The following is a 17816-nucleotide window of genomic DNA, read 5'->3' on the forward strand; positions in this document are numbered from 1 at the left end:
ATAGGCTGTTCCGGGAGGGGAGGGAGCTCGTTAAGGACGATCAGCGCGCTGGTCGCCAGTCAACTTCAAGGATTGATGAAAATGTGGGCGAAGTTGAGGTGTGGTGTGGTTCTCAGGGAGTTCGTAACCCCTGGACACTAGGGTGGTCTTCATTTATCGATTTTTCGAATTTCTTTCGGAACAACCGCTCATTTTATGTCAACTGGTGTAAAAACATATCCTGTAAATTATTATTGCAATTGGATAACGGAAAGACGTGCCGCATCGCACTCAAAGTTGAGAATTTTTGGCTGTTGTTGGATACGAATGGCGATAAGAAGGCGCTGGTATTATTCAACTGATTTTCAATTGTAACTAACTAAACGTTGGACATGCTGCGCCTATAATATTTTCTAATTGTGACCACGGTTCCCGAGATAAGGCCCCAAGAGTGAGTGAGTGCGTGCCACCCCAGGCAGACATTTTGGGTGGCACGCGGGTCGCATACGCTCAATATTTGGTGATAATTCTCACTCATCGTAAAACCATAAAATTCTTTAGATAAACTTTAAACTTCGTGTCCCGAAAGAAATTCGAAAAATCGAAAACTAAGGACGATCCAACAGGACACACTGCCAATGTCAATTCTTAAGTGGGCTCGCTTTAAGGCCGCTTCACACGGGGGACAGAATTTCGCAGGTTAGAACTGCATTAATTTCTAAAATGGCGTGGAATTGCGCGAATGCATGACTAAGGGGCAGGGGCTATTTTGCCATCTACCGTCCACGCATTCTCGAATGTGTTCCAGCAATTCACCGCTTAACACGACGCAATTTTGACTGCGCCTTCGTACACACGTCAGATTGTGCAAGTACGCGCCCCGTGTAAAACGGCCTTTGGTCGCGCAAACGCGTCCTCCACGTGCGGCCAATAATCGGAGAATGTCGGAAGCTTCACTACGACAATGCGCCGTACCACACCGCGCAATTCGTGAGGGAGTTTCTGGCCAAGAACAGGGTTACCATGATGCCTCACCCTCTATACAATCTAAATCAGACTGGCACCATCAGAGTTCTTTCTCATTCCTTGGCCAAAGCGAGACTTTATGGGAAACCGATACAGCATCGTACATGACGTCCAAGGGGCCGTGACAACATCTCCGAAGGGGATCCCGGAAAGCGAGTTCCAGAGGGCGTAAGCAAGCGCTGTGGGGATCGATTAATACGCGTTGTGTAGAAGCATAGGGGTACTATTTCAAGGAATACTAAGGATTTGTAGCAATTAGTTCAATAAAAAAGTTTAAATTAATTCAGTCTCACTCTTCATTGACCGTACCCTGTATGAGCCGGAGTTTTATTTTTTACGTTGATTGTTGAGTTTTGTTTACAAGATCACAAATATTTCACAACTCGGCTAACGGGTATTAGCCTATATAATGCTCATAGTTGCTTGTATTCAGTGCGTTTTTTTGAGATGCATTGTGCAGCCGACTCTCGGTTCTGTTCTCAATCTTTTCTCCTCTCGGTTAATGCGAAGGGCATGATTCAAGGAAATCGGGTATTGTAACAGGAAAATTCATACCAGCGACCCTCGATTCCAGCATTGCATTGAAGAGGAAATTCCTCCGACGCGGATCGAAAAAAAACGCAAATTAGTACGCAAAACAAAACGAAAAAAATAATACGCAAACGTAGAAAATAACTCAAAAGCAGAGTTACCATAACGTTCGTATCGAAATTCTTCACGACACACGAATCGCCTAGCACAACGACAAGAGGAAGCTTTAAAATGGTGGGGTAATCGCATGATTCATCAGGAACCTGAGGGAACAACGCAACTTAACAGATGATATTCTGCACCACACGACAACGAAGACTCTTGGGCATAGCCACGGTCTAACAATAAGCGAAAGGCCAAGCAAAAAGTCCTCATTGCGCAAAACATTAACATAACTTGTCTTGCGTGCGCTGCTTTCAAGGTTAGCATGGAGATCTATGAAGGCGACTCAATTAAAAGGCAAACAGGATAATATTCTTCAAAGTCGGTCATGTTGACCTCAGCAATTCCTACAAATACATATATCAATTTTTACCGTGCAATCGAAATGCATTTTAATGATATTTTTGAGCACAACAAATATCCATGTGATATCGTGGTATCATTACCTTCGTCAGGGAAGGCACTTGTGACAACTGGTTTCTGTTCTATCGAACAAAGGAGAACCAAGCTCAATTATTGATAAAATTATTTTACGCTGGTGACCGATTGTCTCCTTATCGCCAACCTAACGTACCTGGTGAGACTGGTTTCAATGATAGGCTGTACGTTGAATAACCACCAATCATACCAGCGCCTAGTTTTAAGCAGACTTGAAGAGTACTGATTTATCGATAAAGGATCCTTTTAAAGGATAATTTACTGCAACCGGTACATAAAAAACTCTTCCTATTTGGTCGCCCACTCCCTAGAGCGACTGTTATTTTCTTGATATGAACTGTACATGTCTTCCAAACTGTAAACGCAAATGCTTCTGTCCCGTTATTGAATCACACACAATTTAGGCAATTACTCTTCAGGGTGGTAAATTTTAAGAGGTCAATGACTCCGACGCGATCAGAAATGCTTTAAGTACAACTCGAGCAGGCTGAGCGAAGCTTTTGTGAACAACACACACAGGTCGTTGTAATAATCGTTTACGATAAAAAAAGCAACCTTCACGCGCTGATCTCTAACATAGCTTTCACATATTCAACGATAAAATATTATAATCCACCAGCAGAAGTCCAATTCACTGACTTCAACTGGAAGTCAACCCCTCTCTAGAGCTTTTCAAGTAAAAACGGAAAGCCATGCACAAGGCAGCACAGAATGTGGCGACGGAGAATGGAAAAGGGTTTGCTACCGCCGCCTTTCGTCCGAAGAGGGACGCGAGGATTTTCCACGAGTCCCCATTTTCAGAAGGCGCAGGGGAGGCCCTCGAAAACCTTCCCATTGTTTTTCGTGATAAGTGACTGGGGGCAGAGACCAGAGTCAAAGGGAATTAAGGCCGTTGTTTTGAGGTTGGGGCCACTATAGTTTACCTTGCGCTTACAATTAGTGGGGGGAATCGTGCGTCTCAACAAAGCTAAGGTACCCGAGGATCTACCACTGCCAACTAATAGACATGGAATGCATTAAACAATTCATATCGAAACGGTGAGATATTGACTAAATGTGGAACGTCATGATAATATTCATCATCTCTCTATAGCGGGAAGAGGATATCTCCCTCGCTCGGGAGGGAAGGACTAGTTATATTAATGTTATTGTAATTAACCTTTCCATTAAATTCCGTGAATAGAGTGTAACAAAAAGAGTAGCGGGTTGATATAATCGGTAGTAATACGGATTGACAAAGGACGTATAAGAGACGAAATACGTCGCTACGAAAATGCTAGCGGATAGAAGAGAGGAATGGAGAGCTGCGTCAAACCAATCTTACGATTGTTGACCAATGATGATGAAAGTTAAAATAAAAATTCATACCATGCGTTGGGGGTAAACACTAAAAGGCTTGCATAGATACGCATAGTGACAGGGGCATATTTTTAGCTGGTATCCCTATCGGAAGAGTAACCATCATTAGTGATTGAAATGAAAAGTAATGCCTCAAAGCAGTTCAAGTATTTTACTCAAAAGGACGGTCATCATTCGGCTAAAAACTACCGTGTAGTCGCTTCCGTCATCCAAGTGCCAAATTGCCTTTGAAGTTTCAGATAACTTTCCTTATAATGGACCGAAATCTTAAAGTAAACGAATTTCGATAAGCGAAATAGATTTCTAAAAAAAACGCAAGAACGCAACTAATCCAGCTACTATTCTCAACTTAGCTTGAAACCACACCAAACTTTCCGCTTCGTGAAATACAGAGCAAAAATTGCTGCCGGTGTAAATTAGAAAATGGTAACTTAATGACCTAGGATGAAAAAATTGTAAAATAGAATAAGGATGAATACGATCTTAGAAAATAATGCTTATGTTCATGATTATGCATTTCCGCCTTTTCTAGTTGAATAAAGGTAGCAATAATATTATCAGAATAAAAGAACCACAATTTATAACTTTCATTCCCATGCTTTGAACGGAAAAATTACATACCTATCGTTGTAATGAATAGTTCGCCGCTGCAAAATGTAAAACTGAAATGTAAATATATTTCATAAAAATACTGCACTTATTACAATACGCGTGCGAAACTGTTATCTGCCACCGCCTACAGAGTCAACACGCACAACTACTAAAATGATGGATAAAATCAGTACCATCAAATCACACAATATTTTACTTCGGGTAAAATATACGACGTTCTACCGATTTTCATTTATTTTCCGCGCTCCAACTACCGATAAGCACGGCAGATATTTTTCCAATGTCTAGGTTATTATCACAGTTTAGTATCGGAACTCGCTCACTCCACTCCCAACCGCAATCCTAAGGTTGGCAGTGACTGGACTGGATCCCGGTGGGGGAGGGTGGTTATTGTGACGCAGTCAGGATGAAGGCAAGGCCGCAACCAGAAAAAAATAAGGGAGCTAGGGACCACTGAAAGAGGAGAGTATTTATTGGAGGGGGATCAAATTGAGGAGACTTAAAGTAATGCATCACCTCCATTCGCATTTTGTCTTTTTTCCAAGCTTCCCTCTCCACCGAAACTTACGGTTTAAACAACACTTTTCAGGGTATTCAGACCCACGCCAAAATAAAAAATAAAAACTACTCCCCCAACAAAATCTTGAGGTAAAATTTTCGTACTTCGGATTGGTCAAAATTTAAAAAGAGCCTATTCTTTACACCCATAACATTTCAAGACGCACGATTTCAAAGGAGTAAGTTGTGCAAGTAACATGTCACACAGAAACACCGGTTAAGAGGGGATAAAGCGTCCAATTAGGACTCTAATCCCAAAAGTAAAGGTTTGGTTTTTATAAGATATTATTCGTTAACTTTTACCGTGCCTCTAATTTTTTATTTACACTTATCAACGCCTTTTCCCATTGTAAACTCGAGCCCGGGAGATTATCAAATAAATGCGTGAAACGTTGGAGGCAATTATTCACGAATTAAAACATAACGACCAAACCTCAATAATTCATCCAAATAATTTCTAAAGGAGCTCGTGGTCAAAAACTACAACATATGTACTTATCTAATTTCAAGACATTAGCGTTAGGAAATTTGAACTAGGCGTACCCAGCGGGGGGCAGCCGCCCCCAAGAAGCAAAATTAAATGTAGCTAAAAAAGAAAGTTTTGAACAAATTTTCTTTAAATCCAAGAATAGCCATATTAATATAAGACATGTTATTAAAATAATTTTTTTCGAGAAAATAATTTTAAAAACGAATAAAGTGCTGTCATAATTTTCATGAAATTTTAGTTTCCTTAACTTTTTCTGTGTTACAACATGAAACAACCACGGCTTGCCCCCCTCTAGCTTGTCCTGTCTACGCCCGTTAAAATGAGTGAAGAGAACAGTCTGAGCACCTTCACCCTCAAAACCGGTGATGGTGTACGTGCAGGGGCGGATCCAGGATTTCTTTCTGGGGGGGCACAAGCAAGACCGTACAAAGGATTTTGTTCTGGGGGGGGGGGGGCAAGGATACCTCGTAACACAAAAGGAAGGCAATGTTAACGGGACTGTATTAAAAATCAGGCATATTTTTTTAAGGGTCTGGAGGGGCACTTCCCCCCATGCTCCACCCCCCGCCCCCTAGATCCGCCTATGTGTCCATGGCATACCGCATAACTTTTTTTTCTGGGGACACCCGAGGGCCTCATTCGGAATATGATCCAAGGACCATTCGATCACTAGCTAAACCTTACTATCATAATTACTGGAAAGCAAGAAAGTAAGGAACATCTTCAATTATTTTGCATGAAAAAAATAGCCGCTCGAACTAGAATGGCAGCATGATTACATCTAGACCTTGTTCAAAGTAGCCAAAGTAGTATGAAAAGAATCGAACTCTTAAAAAGTACAAAAATCAAAAATATGGGCGTCAATTTTATTTTAATCGTTTGATTCAGGGAACAAACCCCTGCTCCATGATGTGAATGCGCGTAATTAGCATTTCAAAAATATGCGTGACATGAAACACAGGCGTGCGACGAGCCGAAAGTGCTGAATCACTTATTCACAATAGGACACTATAAGGTGCGCCCCTACCAAGAATGAATTGATGCGCGAACCGTGAGAAAGTCTCAAGAGGTCAAGTTCGAACGAAAACAATGACAGCTGAAATCGACAACGTTTTAGCTGCGGGAGTAAACTGCTGAGAAACACTTAAAATAACAGAGCGCTGCGTCCTCAGCTCAATAAGCCTAAGGTTTATAGTCAACTGACAGCGACTTAACATCAGCGATTTTCAATACACCGAACTTGTAATTTCAAAATAAAGGGCTAATGAAACAACGGCAATTTAAAAACTATTGCATTCATCGTATTCTCCCCAGTCACATGCCGCGATAAAAAACACAAAGGATGACTTGTATCAGTGCGGACAGGAGAGAATGGCAAAAAACTCATCGCGAATAAAATGAGAAATCCTATACCTAAATTTGGACCAAACCAAGAATTCGCAAAAATCAATGCATTCTATTAAATCCTAAATAAAAATAAGATTAAAAATTGAGCGTCACCATAGTAGGCAAACCGATCAAGGGCTGAAAAACATTCTCCCACAACGCACTGATTTAGTTCATTTTTGAGTGACAAAGTCGCTATTTACAGCCATGGAATTCTGATAAAATCGTTCGATGCCGGCCTTATGAGAAGCGGTCTTTACAGGTAGTTGACAGTCACTGAAAACATACTAAATATTAATGGCTAATTACTTTTGCTAGACAGTAGGGAGTAGGAATTCTGATTTTCAACATTTGCACCACCCCCTACGCACGAATAAGTTGTTGTATCACCTAGGAAACAGCCATCACAAAAAAACGACAACAATTAAAATGTCGATACGTACCTCAGACGCCTCCGGCGCTCAGCTGTAGCGAATGAATTTGTGTATTGCTCCGTAACTGAAAAAGAATCCTCTTTCCCTTCGACTTCTTCATCTTCTTTGTCATCAGCCCCCATGAAGAAATTAACTGGCCTTTCCCCAGGTTTTGCAAATTTAGTTCCCTCGGCACTCTTTGACTTGGATTCATCTCGACGCTCTTCTTCTGACGTCTCCATGGTGACAGATGTCGGATGACTGTTTTCAGTCGCGGCACTGCTGAGAGATGGAATAAATCTAAGAAGCGCCTCGGACAGCGGAGTCCACATTACGCTTTACTGATTAGTCCTGAGCTGATGGTCAGGTGGTCGTCTGTATAGGCCATTCGCGGGCGTCACGCGACGAGCCCTCAGCCAATAGCTAAACGAGATACAAAACCAGTGCGCGACGATCTTTCGCGCGTGTTATTTTTTTATGATGAAGGTTCCCGGCTCATATAATCATTTGACGGCATCAATTAATAGCCAACAAGATATATCAGACACTTAGAAGCATACCTCTAACATTAACTAAGAGACGATCAAGACACCCTAACACCCACTGAGTGAACATTAACTGTCAGGGTTACTGCGTACAAATTTTGAGACTCGAAAGAATATTCTACGGATGATAACCAATATTGAGATATGAGATCAATCACAATGAACTATAATTCGATTCAACATAACGACAGCCAATAAAAATATAATGACTAAGACAAATACCAAGTAACTCGGATGCTCTAAAATACAACATAAACACGCAATACAGCAGGACTTACGTTAGACTTTCAAGCCGACACTGTCCATAAAAATAAATCCTAGGTAAAATTAAGCCCTGTAGATCATCACGTACTCTGTACACTCAATATACACCCCACTATTTACTCCTTCGTCAGCCTGAGCAGATGAATGAACAAATCCCTGCCGCAAGCGAATGTAGCGCCATGCAACAGTCACCACGAGAATTAACGCGGGGAAAAAATGAACGACGACAGGAAGTGGCACAGAATACGAACGCCGTGAACACTACGGACGAGAAAAAAAAGAGACAATGAATTCGGCATTAAAATTTTATAGTCATCACAATACAAATTTTCCGTAGAACAAATTTCTGTTAGTATTTCCAGGGTTACAAATTAACATTAAAGAGTTAAGAAGTCATGAGCTTTGGTTTCCAAAAGTATTTCCATCGACTTAACATCTTTGCACCACACATCCAGGCGTTGGATCATCGAGGAAATCTGTAAATACAAATCCAAGAAAAGATAAATCAACATTGACCACATTCCACTAGTCAACAAGGTGATATGCCAATAAGTGAAATAATAATGGGCGAGAGAAGTAAGAAGCTATCTTCAACAAAATGTATAAACGAAATTAGTTAAAAGCGCAGGAAAGGGTATTAAAACTATTAGATGAACATGGAATGCAAAAACAAAATTCTAACACATAAAATTAGTTTAAAAACACATTGAAGAGCTGCAACATGCTATATGCTTTTGTTTTCAATCGGGGGAAGAAGATTCCCTTCATTTATTAATGGTATTAATTAGACTGATAGTAAAAGGTCTACAGAAAAGAAATTACTGAAGCCATCAAAAACTTTAAATCTCTAAACAGGAATGACAATGTCTTTAGTCATGAATACGGCTGGATGATGGAGGCCAGAATTGCTAGCAAGGGAAAGGAGGCTGATATTAGGTCATTTACCACACATTTAGTATATACATATTAAGATACTGCTCCTCCCTGTTCTCCCTTCAAGTGCCCCCTTCTCTACAGCCTCATTCACTTCTAAACCTTAAATCATCCATTAGTCCAGTCAACCAGCATTAAAAATGGTTGAAGGCAAGAAAAAAATTGCAGTGGTACATCCAGCTGAACAGCCCACTAAAACCCCTGAACCCTGGGAGAAGAGCAGGAGATAGGGGGTTCCAAAGGTCACCTTTTTAAGGTTTCTAAGAATAACTCAAAAAATGTAACACTTTCATAAATAACAGAAGAAAATCATATTTCACTAGTGAAGAGTTGACTCAAACTAAGGTACATATATTGATGATGGCAAGATGTAATCAGGCATACCATTTCGTGCAATTATTTCAGGACTGTGTATCAATTTTACACTCATTTCATTTATATAGAACTATTAAGTGAATTAAGGCAGCATCATGCAGTGGCACAGTGAGGGGGAGGGTTTGGGGGGATAAGACCCTCCAAAAACTCAGAGAAATTTATAAGTCATATCCATTTTTCTTCATTCAATTATTATTACTAATGGAATAGTGCAAGGATTAATAAAATATCCCTCAAAAAGCTGTAAACTCACCATTTTGTGCCATTTATCTTAAAAAATTTCTGGGGGAACAGAATAAGAGATACAAACTGAAGCCTCAAAATTAAGGGGGGGGGACTTTATTCCGAGGGGGACTATATTCGGAGAAATACGGTTATTTTGATTTAGCTCTGTGAGATGCTTTGTTTAGTTTTTTCTGTGTGATATCATAGAAAAACCTCCATAAAAAATAATCAAATTTGAAAAAGAATGAAAAATTATACATCTCTACCTGGGTTTTATCCAGAACTCTAGGCTGAACCCAAGACATATGCACTTTACTGGCCACCTGATCAATTGCACCCCGAACGAGGCCTTGGGCCAGGGCTTTCATCACAAGCAGTTCAACTTCATTCACCGGCAGTCCAGTCTCTCGAGAAATTTCATCAAATGTCAGTTGTCTATTCGTTGCTGGGCGTTTAAATGTCATCTGAATCAAAATGATAAAACAGCAATGCATTATCATAAATAACATCCTTAGACATACCTGTTTCAGCAAATCCTTCATTAGTACCCATGACTTAAAAGAATAAGTGATACAAGATAATTTCCAAGCAATTAGCAACAGGTTTTCAGTTGATAACTTTTCATTTCTTCATTAATGATTGAAATATCAGGTTTGAAATTATTACGATATTCATTCAACGCCACAATGCAGATAATTTTAATAATTCAAAAACCAGATCTGCATTTACTTCAATTCCAGAAAAAATTAAAATATGTAAATTTTTTTATAGAAACAAATGAACAGAAAACAATGTCAAAAAGTTGCTAATGTACCAACTTGTTTCCAAAGGTGGTAACAAACAACACAGACACTTTCATAGAAGGAAGCAGGTAAATGACAATTTTAAACTAAAAAGATTGCATAAATGAGATGAAATATCAGCTATCAATATTGTTAATGAGCCAAAAACATAATAATATTTTTACATATATTACAACCTTGCTTTGTGAAATTTTGTCTTTAACTCCAACAATCAGAGATAGCGAACCAACATTTATTATCATGCGGAGAAATCCAAGATAACCCAAAAACTTTGATACGAAGTTTATCACCAGCAGGTACTTATTACAGATATAATTTCCAGTACATAGTAAGACTCAAAAGAGATTGGTCAACAGCATCAAGTCGCTGTGGGAGGAGAGAGGGCGTTCTCAAAAAATCACAAATATTTTCAGCCTGTGCTACCTTTACCTTCAATTCACTGGTACCTGATATCAGTTCAAATTTCCCATTAACAGCATCTGGCTATGACATGGATCCTATTATCTCTAATTCCTTATTTAGAAACCAGATTATCTGAGATAAACGGCAAAAAACTTCATAATATAGACATAGTGGAAAATGTGAAAATGAGAGGAGGATGGAAACAGGATGGCAGATTAGATAGGTGCAATTGCGTTTACCAACACGGATTGATATGCTCCATACATTTTGGTAAATTCAACACACCAAGTCAGCCCATTTTCACTTTTCAGATCAGTCTGAGTTTAGAATAATTGAAGAGCTGCCTCTGCACAGGCATTGACAACCCTCAAGTGTGTAACAGTATCCCTACCTCTTGAAAACCAGAAATCTTGAGGCAATGATAGCTGAAGCTATCACAAGATAACCCACATGCTTGTGTCAAATAACACAATCCATTCAATGTGTTCTGCAATAAGCCGCAAGTTTACTGAATTTATACAGAGGCTTTCCTCTAACTCAACTTGGCCCATCAAGGACCATGCACTGCACAAAAATCTCTCTGTAATCGCCACGAGGCTGCTTTACCAGTGAAAAAAGGATTTACAATACGTCAATGGTATCCCTATTAAAAAAATAATTAGGTCAGGTGAATCCGCTATAGATATTATCTGAACTTTGAACTGATGTCATGACTGGAGCTGTGGTTGACCTTCCTTCGTCCCTCCCTATCTATTTTTCTCTTTCTTATCCCCCTCCTTACTATAAACGCAAAGCATTGCAGCCAGGCTTTTATGAGTGGTTAATACAAATGTCTGTTCTCTTTTGGTCCAATTGCCAATAAAAATTAATTTCACAAATGTAAATTAATTTGCAAAGATTACACTGGCATTAAAATTGCAAATTTAAAATTGTTACAGAATAAAACGTTTGTAAGATGATTTGCATAAAAGCCAAGAGGCAAAACTTTCAACAGGCTTTTTATTGATAATTAACTAGCATGCTTCATGCATCATCACGACTTAGGAATTATAGTTATCTCTATCCCAGGAATTTGGATCACAGGAATGCAAATCTCAATATGTAGGTACTTACTTACAAAACTAATCAAAATCACAGAACAGGAAGAAAAATCTGTCAAATAAGATTAAAATCATATCATCACAAAAGCAAGTGGGCCCAAGGTTCCAAACAATAATAATATTTGCCAAAGTTTAGAATCCTACACATGTGAATCTTGACATCACATAAAATTCATTTTATTTATAAAATAGCGCAAAAAACCATGATAAAAAATATTCAAATTTTCCGCATAACATACTCATACAAGTGCCAATGAGTGAGGTATCATAAGAGCCTGACAACATACTAGTACAAAGACTTAAGGTATTTCCAAACATGGATAGATCAGCTACAAAGAAATATGTAACCAATAACACACTCAGTGCACCAGCAAATCCGTTCCAGGACTGCAGTGAAGTTTTCTCGGGTTTTGCACTGGGTCAGGTCCTCCATTTCTCCTTCCAATGTTTCGATGGACAACTCGACAGGGATTCCTGAATCCCTGAAGACGATAGGCAAGTTGTCCATCGAAATGTTGGAAGGAGAAATGGAGGACCTGACCCGGTGCGAAACCCGAGAAAACTTCACTGCATTGTTCGCCGGGAAAAAAACCAAAATTTATCGTTCCAGGATTAAAAAGTAAAAAAATTAAAATAATGTTTTAATTGACCAAATCCTGTTACATATCTTACCTCCATAAGACAAAGAAGTGATATTTTCTGTCGAAGAGTAAGTTCTTGAGCAGCCAAATCAGGGATTGATGTCCATTGTGGTCGCATTCTTTCAAAATCTACAATACTCCCAGTATTGAAGGCATACAGTAGATCCACCAGCCATGATCGTTCTGTATTCCTCAATGCATCTAATACTGGATGGGCAAGCTTTGTAGGTTGGACATGAAAATACAGAATCGAATGAAAATAAATAATAAAATGAATAATTGAAAGAAGTGGTGGGTAGCTTCAACAGTAACTGAGCCACAGCCACGCTGATGTAATTCATTATATTGCAATGTCTAATTATACTGGTATGTTGTGTATACTTGATACACCCATGCCTCGCTTAGCACAATTTCGACTAGCACAATTTTGATATAGCGCAAATTTGTTCCACGGGGAAACATTGTAACGCAGCATAGCCTTATCAAAAAACTTTAACGCTCTCATTAATATTAATATGAGTAGCATATAAATATTAATATGCTACTCATATAAATAGATTTGCTTTCCTCAAATCTCCTTCTTTGTTTTATATTCATTGAAATCCATTGCTGTTTAATGGCCAAAAGCATGGCCAAAAGGGGAGGAAAGGAGCGGTGGCCGGGTTGCGTATGAATCAACACATATAAGGGTCCGCTATAGAGTCTCAAACACAATGGCTTCATTCCCTTCCAGCAGTCGAAGGTGATTTCAATAGAGCCATACAGAGTAAAAACCAAGAGAACAAAGGCAAAAACTAGGAATGCGGGTAGAAAAATCAAAAAGTTATCAAGAAAAACCATAAACATAGAAGAGACATTGAAAGAGGTAATTGCTTTGAAAATGGAGAGTGTCAAAGCGATATTGCGCTGAAGTTTAAACTCACGATGCCTTGTTCTGAATAAAGACGAAGTTAAAACATCAGTGACCTCAGCCGCACCAACTTCAACCAAGCAGTCAACACATACTGAAAGTTCATTGTGAATCTGTACAAAAAGACGAGGATGGTAATCGCTCCGAGACATTTAGTGAAAGCTACGGTTGGTTCCAGAATTTTAAATGGCAAGCAGGTATTTTCACTGCGGCGATATCAGGTGAATCTGCAAGTATTGATAGCGCAGTCACCACAACATTTTCTGATGAACTCCAAGCTGTGATTGAAAGTGGCTCCTTTCCCCCTCAACTAGTTCTTAGGGTTGACGAGACGATATTGTTTTGGAAAAATATGCAATCTCGTTCATTCATTGTCAATGAAGAAAAACTGGGTCAGGTTTCAAGGCATAAAAAAACTGTTTCCGGTAGCTGCTAATGCCTCGGGGGACTTCAAATTAAAGCTAGTTATGATTTATCATTCACTAACTCCGCGAGCAATGAAATGGTATTCAAATCAGCACTAGCCTGTTATTTTGTTGAGCAACAAAGGGGCCCGTATGACACAATAATTGTTTTTAGGATGGTTTGAAAATTCGTCAACTGCCAGCAATGCATTACGAACCCCTGAGATAGCAGATGGTAGCCAACCCACACAACAGGAGGGTATTTCAAAAGCCCGTACAAATTTTTTTTTACGAGAATAAAAGTCTTTGAATGCGTGCCTACTATCTTTAAAAATATTTTAAACTTTAAAAGTTTATATGAATAAGGTTTTCTAAGGCTATAAATAGGAATATATATGGTTTAGAGGAAATTTGATACCCAACATCTATGCTACCAGGAACGCGTCCTTATCTTCCCAATGTTCCCAAGGGCAAAAATAATCACTGACACATCCCCCTACAGTAGTTGACCACTCAAATCATTTGAACTAGATATAAAAAGTCGTTAAAAAATTTAAGTTAATGTCACAATTTGAGGAGAGACAGAACAGCAGGGTACAATATATTAGTTCATAATGAGATCATACTTAGATATTTTTTTATACATTTAAGGAATGTATTAAGTCATTGGTTCAATAGAAAAGCGAGGAATTTTAGTTCATTTTTTTAAGGCTGATTGTCTTTTGATGGTACATGGGGATAAGAGAGATTCTTAGCATTTTCATTTTAAAAAATCACTGTTTTTAAAAATAGCCTCCTGTAAAAGTTCAGCCTGGTTTGAGAGCCTTACTACAAGTCAAGCCAAGCACTCACACTTTGAATTCATACACACCATGATGATGGAAGAAAACTATGTCTTTGGTAATTTTCCACACTTAAATAAAATGTGCAATGACCCAGATTTCAACAAATAGCCGCCATTCTAGAGGTGTTCACTACACCGATGGTAACATACCATAAATTTTTGCAGCACACTGAATTAGCAAAAAAAAAGTCCTCTGTGCAGTGAATGAATAAAGAAATTTATCACTCTATCAGTATTTTAAGAACACATCTATTTTCAACATTGATAGCAATTGGAAACAAATGGCATCATGGCAATGGCACAATGGTCCTCCCCCAACCAGAAAAATAGACAAATTGAAAATGTGACCGCCACACTTCACTGCTATGTTCCAACTTGGAGTGACCATTTTTTAGTCTACAACAACACCTTTCAGTATTATTTTAAAAAAAGTCAGTAGAAAGTAGTCTTAATAAGTTCTGAGCAGGTAACATTTTTTTTTAATTTCAAGAAAGAAAATTCCCTCTAGAAATGGGGGTACCCCCACACTCCCTGGAGAGTGAGTGGTTTCATCTCCTCCTCCCCCCACCAAATTCCCTGGCTTTGCCAACGGCGATGCCACAAGGCATTACCAACTAATAAACGAATCAATACAAGTTCATAGACACAATTTTTATAACTTAGAGTTACCAACACGTAAATATTGGTTCGTAAACGTAAATTAGAAACATGAACGTAAATTGATTCTTATATTAAGAATTACCAGCTCTCCGAAATTGTAAACGCCTTCCCCAAGAAGGGCAGCCAGCCCAAGGAAAAATGCATGCTGCTCTTGCTCAGAATGAGATAGGTCTGATAGTTCGATACAGCCAAGATATCGCAGAGCTGCACGGTAATATTCAGCATGCTTCCCTCCAAGACGGTAATACTGGCTTGCCAACAGGTAATATCGTCCATGAACAGATGTTACTCCATCAGCTTCATCTAGCATTTTCTCCACCTCCTCTATTACTTTCTATTTAAAAAAAATGAAAGCTCACGTTAAGTTCCGTAATGTTAAAAATAATAACATCATTTTAAGCCATGTCCATCACATTATGAAATCATATCATTCTTCATATCAACACTGGAATAAGAATACAGTATAGGATGATGATATTATATAAAATACTGATATAACCAGCTAATAAGCATGAGAAGGGCATTTCAATAGTTAGAGGACAAAAAATTAAGGTAGTGGCCAGAAATTTCAGAAGGGCCTCCTTCAGAGCAGGGTTACATTTAAGTTGGTGGAGGATTTGAACCCCAAAGATTCCCCAACTTGGTATGGGATTAAAAAATAATATGTATAGGAACATACTTACTGGCTGGTTAGAAATTATGACAAGGGAAAGACCTTAAGATAGGATGTTTAGATAATAATTTATTGCAAGCAGTTGAAGACAATGTATGACAAGCATCACAATTGATTTCTCTAAGAAAATGATTTTTTTCCTTTCATTCACAGACGAGAAAGACGATTCCAAACACATGCAAGCTTTAAGCATTAGCCTTACTTGATCGAGGTGAATGCATAGGCATGCTGCTTAAATATGTGTACAACCCGACTTGGTAACCAAGTGCTTGAAATGAAACAATAACTAAAAGTTTGTTGGTCTACTGGATAATTTCAAACATTAATAAAATTGACCTTATAATTAACTTCGAAACAAACTGGATATTTGACATTAGAATATGATGAATAATAACAAGAAAAAGGAACCAAGGCATGACGTGAAGTAACCTGCACATTGGGCCCTGAAAGCTGGAGACCCTCAATGATTTCCCAGAATTATTATTTTCTCATCCTGATAAATAGGTACTTTTACAGTTATTCTTTTAAGTAAGCAAATTTATGTATCGGCTTATGAAGAGGAATGCATCCACAAGAAACTTCTACCTTAAATTTGTATGGGATGGCCTGAAAAATGGGTTAAATAAACTTATCTTCTACACACACATCGGATTTAGTTATGTAGCCAATTTCAAATGAACTTAGATATTTGACATACTTGAAGAAAAATTATAGGTTACATACTAAGTAACTTCTGCCAGTGTTGTGAGAAGAATTTGGTATTTATAAACAAAGCATATCGCTCAGAGGTAATTTCCAGTACATTAATCGCCAATCTCAATGACGGAGGGGGTTGGAGTCTATCCTATTATTACTGGTCGTGGGTTCTAGTCTAGCCTTTCTCGGTTTAGAGACTGGGCATTTCGGACTACCTATTGGATTCAGCCCCTGTGAAGCTGACGGAAAACCCATCGGTTTTCATGAAACTCAGGGGTACAAGACCACAGGATTGTCAGAGGGGCAATAAGATGATAAACATAGGCCCTCAGAGAAGATTGGAGGCATTCGAGATGTGAGTATGCAGAAGAATGGAGAAGGTGAAATGGACGGAGAGGAAAAGGAACGACGAAGTGCTGGATATGGTTGGCGAGGAGAGGCAGCTTTTAGATGAGGTCCAGAGAAGACAATGTATGGAAGGAGCGAATACTTAGCGGGGAGGGGATGTTGAAAATGGTGTTAGAGGGTAGAATGTTAGGGAAACGAGGGAGGGGAAGGAAAAGAATGGGAATTTTAAAAAGATTGAAAGGGAGTACACCTAACAGTGAATTGAAGAAGGCAGCGCTGGAAGGAAAGGGAGGCTCCCAAATCACTTCTTTAGTACTCCATGGAAACCTACCTTAATCAGTAGAATACTTTAATACTAATCACCGTCACCACTATACGATAATCTTTACCTTGGTTCCATCTTGGTCATTCAATTTTTCCAGCATAATCTGGCCACCGAGGACTTTACACAATGAAACAGCTTCATTGTTAGCCTTTACTTTGACTTCAACTTTCTCCAAAAATTTCAAAGCCTCTTTCTTATCTTCGATTTGGGCCACAACGATGGCGACGATTTCTACCAAAGACAGAGGGTTGATTCTGCGAATAAAATAATGGGTCATAGGCATATTCACCATACTTGAAGCATTGAAACATTGTTTTCAGTTGGTTTCATGATACTAACTTGTTTTCAAAAACTTGGATAAAATTTTCGTAAAGTTGCACCAAACTATCCCCTGTCTGCATTTCCGGATGTTTTACAAAGGTCATTAGCTTTAAAGTCAACTGATGCCATAATCTGCAATAAAAATTACACAGGTAAGGATGGATAAGAGTTGCCGAATCATGCTGCACGAAAAAGAATAAGTGATCGTTGAAGAGTGCAGTACAATAATGAACTCACTTCTTGTTGTACAGTTCTTCGAACTTTGCCCATTCTTCAGCAAGTTCCTTCGAAGATTCAGCTTGTTTAGAAGATAAATATGTACTGACATCTTTCACACCAAAGGACGCCATGATTCCTTATTGAGCGCTGTCTACAGCTGACTATCGCCGACCG

General features: G+C 38.9%; 2 protein-coding genes across 3 annotated transcripts in view; both read right to left on the reverse strand.

Moving 5' to 3' along the window:
- Window positions 1–7900, reverse strand: part of LOC124154583 (acetyl-CoA carboxylase) — a 73676-nt gene extending 65776 nt beyond the window's left edge. Inside the window, exons 1-2 of one of the 2 annotated variants that reach the window (XM_046528408.1) lie at window positions 7778–7900; window positions 6985–7233 (exon numbers count right to left, since the gene is read on the reverse strand). In XM_046528408.1, the coding sequence (XP_046384364.1) occupies window positions 6985–7196 (212 nt within the window). In that variant the 5' untranslated portion in view covers window positions 7197–7233; window positions 7778–7900. Of the gene's footprint in view, window positions 1–6984; window positions 7313–7777 lie in introns of those variants that run through there. The other variant, XM_046528407.1, reaches the window with a different exon arrangement.
- Window positions 7901–8054: 154 nt separating this feature from the next.
- Window positions 8055–17810, reverse strand: LOC124154587 (26S proteasome non-ATPase regulatory subunit 13). Its single transcript, XM_046528414.1, has 7 exons — window positions 17661–17810; window positions 17442–17555; window positions 17167–17356; window positions 15143–15394; window positions 12274–12462; window positions 9563–9760; window positions 8055–8239 (listed from the first exon to the last, which is right to left on the reverse strand). Exons 1-7 carry the CDS (start codon window positions 17771–17773, stop codon window positions 8141–8143), a joined length of 1155 nt encoding a protein of 384 aa, XP_046384370.1. The 5' UTR covers window positions 17774–17810; the 3' UTR covers window positions 8055–8140.
- Window positions 17811–17816: the final 6 nt, after the last annotated feature.

Source organism: Ischnura elegans, chromosome 2, assembly GCF_921293095.1.
Source record: "Ischnura elegans chromosome 2, ioIscEleg1.1, whole genome shotgun sequence".
Classification (NCBI taxonomy): domain Eukaryota; kingdom Metazoa; phylum Arthropoda; class Insecta; order Odonata; family Coenagrionidae; genus Ischnura; species Ischnura elegans.

Excerpts from the sequence above, each read along its gene's own strand:
- LOC124154587 (XM_046528414.1), bottom strand. The coding sequence starts at position 17,773 with ATGGCGTCCTTTGGTGTGAAAGATGTCAGTACATATTTATCTTCTAAA. Across the intron at positions 17,357-17,441 it reads ATCCAAGTTTTTGAAAACAA|AATCAACCCTCTGTCTTTGG; the intron begins GTTAGTATCATG and ends TTTTATTCGCAG. Across the intron at positions 9,761-12,273 it reads CACTTCTTTGTCTTATGGAG|ATGACATTTAAACGCCCAGC; the intron begins GTAAGATATGTA and ends ATTTTGATTCAG.